Source organism: Podospora pseudocomata, assembly GCF_035222375.1.
Source record: "Podospora pseudocomata strain CBS 415.72m chromosome 2 map unlocalized CBS415.72m_2, whole genome shotgun sequence".
NCBI lineage: Eukaryota > Fungi > Ascomycota > Sordariomycetes > Sordariales > Podosporaceae > Podospora > Podospora pseudocomata.
The window spans coordinates 344,599-354,970 of NW_026946365.1; the positions used below are offsets into that span (position 1 = coordinate 344,599).

The 10,372-nt window shown below is 52.5% G+C and overlaps 5 protein-coding genes across 5 annotated transcripts; 4 read left to right on the forward strand and 1 right to left on the reverse strand.

Moving 5' to 3' along the window:
- Window positions 1-696: 696 nt before the first annotated feature.
- On the forward strand, window positions 697-1,239 carry QC762_200245 (uncharacterized protein; the record flags this gene model as incomplete). The annotated part of the gene is made up of 1 exon (XM_062886907.1): window positions 697-1,239. One exon carries the CDS (start codon window positions 697-699, stop codon window positions 1,237-1,239), a length of 543 nt encoding a protein of 180 aa, XP_062746665.1.
- Window positions 1,240-2,632: 1,393 nt separating this feature from the next.
- Window positions 2,633-4,619, forward strand: QC762_200250 (uncharacterized protein; the record flags this gene model as incomplete). Its single annotated transcript, XM_062886908.1, has 3 exons — window positions 2,633-2,657; window positions 2,736-2,849; window positions 2,905-4,619. 3 exons carry the CDS (start codon window positions 2,633-2,635, stop codon window positions 4,413-4,415), a joined length of 1,650 nt encoding a protein of 549 aa, XP_062746666.1. The 3' UTR covers window positions 4,416-4,619.
- Window positions 4,620-5,755: 1,136 nt separating this feature from the next.
- Window positions 5,756-7,738, reverse strand: QC762_200265 (uncharacterized protein). The gene is made up of 2 exons (XM_062886910.1): window positions 7,179-7,738; window positions 5,756-7,117 (listed from the first exon to the last, which is right to left on the reverse strand). The coding sequence occupies exons 1-2, from the start codon at window positions 7,405-7,407 to the stop codon at window positions 7,014-7,016; spliced, it is 333 nt and encodes a 110-aa protein (XP_062746667.1). The 5' UTR covers window positions 7,408-7,738; the 3' UTR covers window positions 5,756-7,013.
- QC762_200260 (uncharacterized protein) lies at window positions 5,986-6,492 on the forward strand (the record flags this gene model as incomplete). The annotated part of the gene is made up of 1 exon (XM_062886909.1): window positions 5,986-6,492. One exon carries the CDS (start codon window positions 5,986-5,988, stop codon window positions 6,490-6,492), a length of 507 nt encoding a protein of 168 aa, XP_062746668.1.
- A 59-nt stretch (window positions 7,739-7,797) lies between the features above and the next one.
- On the forward strand, window positions 7,798-10,329 carry SUI3 (translation initiation factor eIF-2 beta subunit). Its single transcript, XM_062886911.1, has 4 exons — window positions 7,798-8,095; window positions 8,407-9,226; window positions 9,286-9,352; window positions 9,410-10,329. The coding sequence occupies exons 1-4, from the start codon at window positions 8,084-8,086 to the stop codon at window positions 9,507-9,509; spliced, it is 999 nt and encodes a 332-aa protein (XP_062746669.1). The 5' UTR covers window positions 7,798-8,083; the 3' UTR covers window positions 9,510-10,329.
- Window positions 10,330-10,372: the final 43 nt, after the last annotated feature.

The window sequence follows — 10,372 nt, forward strand, 5'->3', positions numbered from 1 at the left end:
ACTGGCCAGATATGGGAGACCAAGACTGGAACGATAACTGTCTAGTCATCAGCATCCCGTCTCGAGCAATCTGACGTGCCAAAATGGGATGAACGGTTGTCCATCCACGTGTGCTTCACTCGGACGAATGTTCCTTGCCAGGTGCTGGCTGGTGTGCTGAGTAGCTTGCCCAACGGCGTTTCTCAGACACCTCTTAACACTTTACCTTGCCTTGGAGGGAATCGGAAGCTGGCCGGTAGCTCGTGGCATTGGCCGAGGTTGCCTTACCTCCAGATCCCCGCCGCTGTCAGTTTACGAGACGCTCTATTTCTTGCTTTTCGGCCCTGCGGTACAAATACGTCCTCTCCTCTAGCTCATGAATAGCGTTCTGCATGTCCTTCGGACGCGGAAAACGGGATGCATACCCACATGGTGGTGGCTGAGCAAAGCTGGTGTGCTTTGATCCACCCACGACTTGTACCTCACACGCTCCAACATGGATCTCGCTTGTGTTGCCATCCGATACAAGAAGGGAGGGTTCTCTTGCCAATAAAATAGGAGGGAGGAGTCAAGCTCAGCGATCACACTCCCTTGTTGGCAGCCATATGAATGACAAACGCCGAAGCACCACTCATCTCAAACAGATTCTGCCCACTTCTTTTGCTCACCCATATAAACCACTTCCTACCCGTCTTGCACCCCCAAAACCCACTAATCATGCTGTCCACACAGGAACACCAGATTCCACTGCCCACTTTATGCCCTTGTTGCCTCGCTGCCATATCACCACCGGATCTGATCACCAACCCCCCTTCCCTCCATACAATGACCACCGGTCAACAGTCAACTACAACCAACTCAATACCGTCACAGTCGCCCGCAATGGTCCCCTCCTCCCTCACGACACCACAAGAACAGTCCGCCTTGGCAGCCCTGCATGGGCTCACACTTGAACAAGAGCTGATCCTGCGCGAGAAAGTAACGCCTTCCTCGGTCATGTTCGCCTTGGAACTCGCTCGGGAAAGCGAGGAGGGGGCCATCGAACCAACGGTCGCAAAGCTCCTCACAGACGCCTTCAACAAAATCTGGAACAAAGTCGTGACCAGGCCTGATCTCTACCTCATGTCAGAACAAGAATTCGCCGTGTTCAATTATTTTCAGTCATTCTGGCCGGACAAGGAGATTGCGAGAAAGGCAGTAGCCAGGTTTTGGGACAACCCTTGGGCCTTTGCGACTCCCGCAGGCCAGCGCCGGTCATGACGGGACTGGTCATGGTCTCCACTTTTGCCGTGCCGCGAAAACCAGGTTCGGATCGAGGTCGTGGTCGGGGTCGGTTCTCGGGGGATCCACAAACCGGAATTGTGGAGCTCAACCGACGTCTTACAGAAACGAAGGCAACGGCCTGAGTCAGGGCTGGCCTGATGGAACAAAAAGTCAGCTTTTCCAAATAATTTTCAAAACACGCGGTCCCTGGGGATTCACCGATAGCCTCTCACCCCCCAACTCACAAATCAAAGATGCGGTCGTTTGCCAGAACTGCCCCTCCGCCAAGCCTTTTCCCCTTTTGATCAACTGCCTGCACCACGGAGCGGGGGAAGACAACAGCCGATAACAAGCCAACGCCGGCTGCCACAGTTTTTGATGGCTGAATTGTGCCTTGATGTTTAATATACCCTTTATTATTTATTGTGCATGCTATCTCGGGTTCGGAGCGCGGGGAATGGAAGGACAGCAAGCGGCGATGTGTTTTGAGGTTGCGCTTGGTTTATTAGGAGTTTGGGGAATGGAGGAGGGAGTGTTGCACTTGGGGTAGATAGCACCGCATCTGTATTCACCTCTCTCTCTGCCTGGTTTACTGTTCTTTTCCTTTTTGTATGCTTTTTATCTTTGTGTTTTAAAGGTTTCCTGTCTGCTAGTAACAATACATTGATCGCAACTGACAAACCAAGGCCAACAACATTCCCCAACTGTGAAACTTGATGGGTGCTGTCATGGCGGGCCCTGAGGGTTGCTACGATGAAGATCTAAAAGACGATTCCCCTCAACGCCCTCTTCTTGTTCAAGACACCATCACTCCCGCCGACAACGGCCAACTACGGCGCCGGCGGTGTATTATGCTCTGGCTAACGGCCTTTTTGGCGGGGCTGACGCTTATTTCCGCACTTCACCAGACGCGTTGTTTGAAAGTGCATGGACCAGCAACGGCAGCATCGATTGCTAAGCATCATCTCGACGATTTCTGGCAATCCCTCAGATCTCGAGCAGCACAGAATGACGATCCCCCGCCAGCCCCTGCCCCCACGCGGGCTGTTCTCAAAACCTTTGAAGTCGCACAGCCAGTGCGGATGCCAGATGGCCCAGTTCAGAGCGACGGCTCGACCCGGCATGGGAATGAGTACAGCCCCAAGCTGTGCACGGTTTTGCTCATGAGAAGGGACTTTGCGTGGAGCTATGGTGATCCGTTCATTGGTACAGATGTCCCTTTACCACTATGCCGCATTTGCACCATGAAATTCTGTCGTTTTCTGAGCTGTCGATTCTGATACAAGAGTCATAACCAGGGGATTATACACCTCCCGACTGTCCTTTCAACAGAGTGGTGCTCAACTTTAGCTCCGTTTCTGTCGGCAGACAGTTTGACCGGCTTGCGGTGATGTACTTTGGGGATACCGAGGTTTGTAAGTGTATCCGCCTTCACATCATGCCTCGAGGAAGTAGATAACTAATAGTAAATTTCTCAGGGAGAACTTCCACAGCCCAGCCCACCGCGCCTCCCGGAATAAGCTGGATCTACCTCAAGGACATGACGCACTACATGTACTTTTGGAAACGCCCTCAAAAAGTCATCTTTGACCTGGGAAACCTGATCAGTAAGACCCCGTGCCAGCCGATCTCGTCCGTTTCGGTGTTGACGTGAACCAAAAGACGAGAAATACACCGGCATCTTCAACACCACCATGACAGCCATCTTCTACAACGACCCAAACCCCCACCCCGCCAACCAAGCCCAGCAAGCCCCTCCCTCAGACCTGATCTTCCCCATCTCGGCCCGGTTGTCCTCGACCAATTCGCCAAGCGTGTTCACCCTCCCCTCCCAACGCGCCATCACTACCTTTTCCGCTGGCTCCCTTCCCCGTGACATCCGCCGCGCGGTCGTCTCCCTCTCCACCACGGGACAGGCAAGCGAAGAATTCTTTTGGTCCAACGTCCTCGAGTCAGACACGGCAACATTCGAAGATGACCCCCTCCCGGGGCTGTCCCCCTTTAGAGAGGTGCAGCTCTACATTGACAACCAACTCGCCGGGGTGTCGTGGCCTTTTCCCGTCATCTTCACCGGGGGTGTAGTACCGAGTTTGCACCGGCCCATCGTTGGGATCCAGGCGTTTGATATCAAGGAGCAGGAGATCGACATCAGCCCCTGGTTACCTCTGCTCTGTGATGGAGAGGAACACACGTTCGAGATCAAGATTGCCGGCGTGGGCAGGGATGGGAAGTTGACGGAAAAGGTAGGGGACAACTGGGTGGTGACTGGCAAGATGTTTATCTGGTTGGATTACGACAGGAAGGATGAGCACGCTTGTGCAAAGGGGGATGGGTGCATCACCACTGGGCTGAAGCAGCCGATGGTTACAGCGCTGGAGCCCGAGATTGTGGCGCGCAGTGAGGCCAAGCTGGATCGGCAGCAGCTAGGTAATGAGACGTTGGATTACTCGATTGTGGTCAAAAGAAAGATCGAGATTAGGGGGCAGGTGTCGGCTTTCCTGGGCCGGGAGAAGATGCAGGAAGTGAAATGGGTGCAGGAGCTGGCGTATTCAAATCAGGGGTTGATTTCTCAGCATGGATTGCAGGCGATAAATGATTTAACGATCGAGGGGAGAGACCAGGCTGGGTTTGTTTCCAACGATCTGGAGAAAGGCAACCAGCGGGGAGGGTATGAGGTGCTGTATCAGTACCCGCTGTCCGTGAACTCAAGCTATGCGGTATCAGAACAGGGGAACTTGAGTATTTGGGCGCACGCCATTCAGGGAAGGCAGGTAGAGGTGGACGGATGGGGAGGAGGGGTGGTGTTCCCGACCGGACTGGAAGCCTTTGACACGGGATACAGCAGGTCCAAGCTGTACACGATCAAAGAGGGCATAGCAGAGTATCGCCAGACAGGCGATCAGATGAGCAGTACAGGATGGGGCGAGTCGAGCCAAGAGTTTGAGTTTACGGGTGACGGAGAAGAATTGTACTGGAGGAGCGTGGGGGCTGTGAATGGGACTGTTATTTATGACCGGAAGAGAATGGGAGGGGACGTGATTGTGGGAGGTCCCAGAATAGTGTCTCAAGTGGCACTGAACAGTGACGGCGTTTCTACTCAGGCTTCTGGATATGATTCTGGAGAGGCGGTAGCAAAATGGCCAAGGTTGTTTCCGAAGGAAAATGGGGCTTGAGCCTGGGTTTGATCTATTGATTGGTATGAGACAGTAGCACAGCCACTGTTTACTTTCTCCTCTTGATGATGTACCCACATGTCGATATGGCAACGTGTTGAGTGATCCGGAGTTACGGATAATGGGAGGTGAGTGATAATGGCACCACGGATGGCACTCCTTTCTCATAGGTAAACTGGGAAAAGAGGCCGCCAAGATATTTGGACCAAGAGCTTCACAACACCACCGGGTGCCAAGCCTCGGTGTGGAATGCTCACCACAACCGGGCACGGAGCTCTCCACGGGCCCCGAGATACGGGTGCGCGGAATAGAGTCCATTGTTCTCTGGAGCCGCTGCTTTGGAAACGGGGTTCCACACAATGAGGGGGAGGGGGAGCAGCACGTGGCACTCATGCATCGCCGTTGCTGGGTCAGAGAGAACAAAAAGGCTGAAGGCTGTCATCAGGGGTGGTGGACTGCAACCCTCGCCACATAATAATTGACATACAAGTAGGTTAACTCATACCATATTGTGAACTATGCCCTGAAGATAATTACCAGGCCCTCAAAGATATTTATAGGCCTTTCAATATTTAATAGGCTTATGAAAATAGTTAATAGGCCTATGAAGATAGTTAATAGGCCTATAAAGATAGTAATAGGCCTTTTAAAATGTTTAGAAGGCCTACTGATTTGCTTCTAAGGCATGGGTTTATGATATGGGAGAGCTTATTTGCTGTCTCAATATTTTGTGAGGAGTGTGATGGCTTATTGGAGCAATGGCCCAATGGCGCTAACGGCTTCAACAGAAAAAAAAAAGGGTGGCTTGTGTCCCAGCCAACCGACCCCATCACCCTTCAACATCCTTGTAGCAGATCACAGAATGTCTTGCGTGGACTGAGGAGCTGGCGGTAAGCTCGGCGCATGGCTATGGAGGCTATGGAGACACAGAAAGTTTTGTGTGGATGAGAGTGTCGCTCTTTTGGAGCAGCTGTTTCGGACTGGGGCAGACAAAGAGGAATTCGGGGTCGTGGACGGAAGCGCCATTGTTGACATGCGGTGTCGACAAAAGGAGCTTGGGCCGCTGTCGCCACCAAAAAACTGCCGTCATTGCCCCACTTTTCAGCAGTGTTGTGCAACAGCTCGATGATGCTCTTTCTTCCCCAGTTTCCCCTCGGCCATCCTGGGCATTATCTTGAGTTTGTATGGCTCCTTCTTTTGTTGATCATATGTGACGGGCTGCTTTCTTAATAATACCGCCCTCCGATTTATTGCGACCAGCACTCTTAGCCAGCCTAAAAACCGAACCCCCCCCCCAATCCACACATCCCAAAACCACACCATCCATCATCCGTGCAGAAGTGACGACTCGCATTCCTGGGCACCTACACACCGGATAGCCAACAATTCGCCTACAAGACCAGAACTATCCCACGAGTCGTATTATTTTTCTCAGCACACATTAAAAAAAAACAACACCTACCCATAGCTATTTACGTCACAGACCTCACCTACACGAATTGCCGAATTGATCCAGTTCCGACGGCAAAACCCGACGACAGCTACTACCTCGCACAAGGAAATCGCCAAGATGGAAAAAACACCGCTCTACTTCCGCTCAGCGCAGCTCCTCTTCATTCTCATCACCACGGCCCTGATAGGCAATGTGATCGCTACCAACGTCTCGGCCGCTTCGTCGGCCACAGCAGCCATCAACTTCACCATGTTCGTCCTTGTAATCACCTGGCTAGCCGCCCTTTACGGTCTCATTTCCACCGTCATTGAGCGTCTCTCCTACCCGGTCGGCCTTCTCGCCCTCGACGCAGCCGCTACGCTCTTCACCTTTATCGCCGCCATCGTGCTGGCTGCCAAGTTGACAGTTGTTAACTGCGCCGACCCAGGCAATAAGGCGGCCGATTGGATTGCCTACGGCAGCACCGACAATACCAAGCGGTGCAGACAGATCCAGGCGTCGACCGTGTTTATGTGGTTCTTGTTTCCGCTGTTCACGGCCGTTCTGGTGCTGAGCCTCATGGGATTTCGCAGGGGGGGTGGTAGCGTGAGGACTGGTCCGACTATGAGCCAGATTGGCGTATAAGCTGCGCTGACTTATTGGCTCCCTTTGGTTGTTATGAACGACGGGAAGAGTAGGAAACAAATGTAATGAAGATTAATGACCAACGCCGAGAGGGCTATGACGAGGGTGATTCCCTGGGCTTCGTAATGATAAGAAATGATGGGAATGCAAAGGCTGGGGCATGTAATGATGGATTAGGTACATGGTTTGGGAGACGGGTTGTCTTTGTTTGTTTGGTATATAAGTGGGATCGTGGGTTTGGGATGCGGTAGTGGTGCCCCTGGAGCTGTACACTCAAAATAGCAACGATGTCGATAGGTCGACTTGAATACCAACAGTTGTATTATCTGCGCATTTGAACGACAAGTTCAGTATGCCGTTGATGTAGCTGTTTTCCCATGTTTTGTGCCGTGTGTATACATATCCCAATAACGCCATAAACGCTTCGCGGGGCCGCCCCTTATATAATTCTTCTAATCAGTTGTCGAAAAGAGGATATGTACTGCTCAGAATGGCTTTTCCCAGCCCGTGAAACCACCAAGTCATAACGAAGAAGCTGCTTGCACAGCTCCCACGGCCGCAAACTCTCTCTTATTTGTCCACCGGATCTCGACGTTGTGCATCCATTCCATATACCGCGCCCAGCCTGAAGAACTCCAGTTAGCATTATGGACCTAAAAGGCAACCAGGCACAAGAGCCAGCATACTCCAGTAGGCAAACTTGCGGCCAAGATACTTGCCCGCAAATGGCATAATAATCATTGTCAGCAAAAGCTGTAGCTGCTCTAGACTTGTCTCCCACTCCCTTTGGGCATCGGATTCGTCTTCGGAATCGAGAATGCTGCTGGAGATGGATGGAAGGGAATCGACATCGTCGTTGTCTGAGGAGGGAGCCATGTCGGAGATGACGAAGGAGTCTGAAGTGCTCGCCATCATGGAGCTTGGGCGATGAGGTGGGGAACAGAGCAGCGTTGGTCGGAGTACGTCACGATGTCTGAGGACGGGGGGTGAATCGGGTCTCGGTTGAGCTTTCACTAGAGTGAATGAGTCCCTCTCGTGGTATCGTGGACTGTCTACACTAGACTCGTGGCAACCGGCGCAGTGGTGAATGTATTGTATGGGTGCGGCAACCTAAGCATGGAGCAATCTAGCATTCATTCACCTGTCCCACTGGGCGCTTCGCTTGCATTGCAGTAGCTGCTGTAGCGGGCTGGAGTGCTGGGCACTGTCTACGCACTGTCTCCTCACCACAAGGCTTATCGTTGTCGTTATCGGCAGCTGGCAGTGAGGTGGGAGCAAAAACCCCCCGCTTGTCAGGTGACTGAGGGCCTGAGTCACAGTGAGTGAATCCAACGTCATGAAGAAGGCGCCAAGTCAGTGATAGGGCGACCATCTCTACACAGAAACCACACTTGTTCGGCTACCGAGAAAAGGCAAGGCATTAGGAAACAACCTGGCAAAAGAGACGGCTGCTGTGAACCCAGCACTTGTTGCACCCCACGAACCAGCGCACCCCGATCCCTTCTCTCACTAGCGAAAAAAAGCGGTGGAGAGTCCAGAACATCTTCGAGAAACGAGAAAACCAAGAACCCTGTGACATCCGTGGCCAAACATGAGCACTGAAGTAAGTTTTACATCTGTCTATCCTAGCCCTCACCTCCCGCCGTTTCCCCTCACCGGCACAGGCACGAGCACCAGCACTCCCACAGTAAATTCACTACCCCTCCAAAGACTACCCTCCCTCTTTTTTTTTCTCCCACTCCCTTTTGCGCCACCCGAGACCCTACCCACCCCTCCCCTTGTCCCTTTGACGGTTGACTCTTCCTTTGACCACCAAACCCGACAATCGCCCGCCCCTCCGGAAATTTTAGTTCCGAAGCGACTTGACAACCTACGACTGCGACTCGAGACAAACAGCATCACTAACATCGTTAGGAACTCTCTCTCCAACGACGTGCCTCGCGCAAATCAGTTGCCTTCACCGACGAGAAGCTTGTAGTCGACGCAGACGGCAGTGTAACCATGGTTGCTTCCCCGAACGACGATACCAAAGAGACAGCCATGTCGCATACCCCTCGTACGCCGCCTCTCTCCGCCGCTCTCGGTGCCTTTACTGATGCTGCCTCTCAAGCACCCGCCGCCGCTCCTGCTGAGGATGCTGACGGGCTCGATCTCAGACTCATGAAGAAAAAGAAGAAGGCCAAGGTCGGGACCGCTGAGGGTGACGACGAAGCCGCCGCCCCCGTTGCCGGCGAGGAGGGCATCGATCTCTTGCTCAAGAAAAAGAAGAAAAAGGTTCCTAAGGACAATGATGACTTCGCCAGGAAGCTCGAGAAGCTCAACATCGAAGGCAAGGCGGGTGAAGAGGCTGCTCCTGAGTCGGAGGAGCAGGAGGGTGACTGGGAGAAGGGTACCGGCATTTTCAAGCACGACGAGACCAGCACCATCAACTACAGCCCACTCCTCTCCAGATTTTTCGCCCTCTTGTCGCAGAAGAACCCCGACCACGCCTCAACCGGCACCCGCTCCTACAAGATTCCTCCTCCTCAGTGCTTGCGCGAAGGCAACAAGAAGACCATTTTCGCCAACCTTGCCGAGATTTGTAAGCGCATGAAGCGTGCCGACGAGCACGTCACAGCCTACCTCTTTGCTGAGTTGGGTACCAGCGGTTCCGTCGACGGTTCCAGGCGGTTGGTCATCAAGGGTCGCTTCCAACAGAAACAGATTGAGAACGTTCTTCGCACGTATATTATAGGTATGTCGTCATGTCTCTGTGGCTCTCTTGTCCGTCGGACGCTAACGCTTCGAAACTAGAATATGTCACCTGTAAGACGTGCCGTTCCCCCAATACCGAGCTCTCCAAGGGCGAGAATCGCCTTTAGTATGTTTTCCTGCCCCTGCCGTTCATGCGAGTGGCAGTGCACTAACAACCTCTCAGCTTTATTACCTGCAACTCTTGCGGCTCTCGTCGTTCCGTCCAGGCTATCAAGACTGGTTTCTCGGCCCAGGTTGGCAAGAGAAGAAAGAACAAGGCCTAAACGCCATGATTTCTTTGTACGGCATCGGCTTTTGCTTCGGTCGATTTTTTGGGTCGGGATTCATAAAAGTAACAACGGCGGGGTTTTTTCCTTTCAATGGGATTCGTATTGCTCGGTAGAGGGAAGCTTTCGGCAGCGCTGTTTCTGGTCGATAGATGCTCTTGTTGCTGGTGTTGTTCGACGCTATTCAACGTTTGTTGGAGGTAGACTAGTCGACCAAAAACTTCCCCACCCCCATACCCCTTTCTTGCCTTGTGGATATGACGGTTGACGATGGGTATAAGGGGATGGGAATGACGATCATGACGACGAACATAAAGACGGGGGAGATGGGGCAAACGGATGACATGCATTCGAATAGTTAGAGGGCAAGGTTGGGTGGTTCATTCGGACGCAACTGGTCTAGCATCTTTGTCAACCTAGAATGTGCGTTAATCTAATGCCGAGTATAACGAAGCGAACGGAATATTGAGAGAAGTGGTGCCTGATTTGATGGTGTCTTGGTGATGATTCTTGATGAAGCTGCGGGTGGCGGTGTTCTCTGTGCCACCCTTCGAACAGGCGGAAAAAGAAGTGAACGAAAGGGGAGAGACGAGAACCTCGAGGAGGGGAGGAAAGACGACGGTTTTGATTGTGTGGTTGTCCTCAATATGTGAGTCATTCTATTGATCTATCTACCCATGCCCCCACTACACTCGGCAACAATGGCGACGCGAAGACAATAAGATGAATGCATTGACCTTCTCTCAGTGAGTAAACAATGGGGATCTCTGCCGGCTACATCGTCACTGTCTCCTCATCTTTGAACGCACGCTGCGCAGAGAGTACCAGCCACATTACAAACGGTATATACATAGTTCATC

Coding starts and splice junctions, on each gene's coding strand:
- QC762_200265 (XM_062886910.1), bottom strand. CDS start 7,407: ATGATGGCGAGCACTTCAGACTCCTTCGTCATCTCCGACATGGCTCCC. Junction 7,118..7,178: donor CCGCAAGTTTGCCTACTGGA/GTATGCTGGCTC, acceptor GGAGTTCTTCAG/GCTGGGCGCGGTATATGGAA.
- SUI3 (XM_062886911.1), top strand. Junction 9,227..9,285: donor TCTTCGCACGTATATTATAG/GTATGTCGTCAT, acceptor CTTCGAAACTAG/AATATGTCACCTGTAAGACG. Junction 9,353..9,409: donor AAGGGCGAGAATCGCCTTTA/GTATGTTTTCCT, acceptor ACAACCTCTCAG/CTTTATTACCTGCAACTCTT.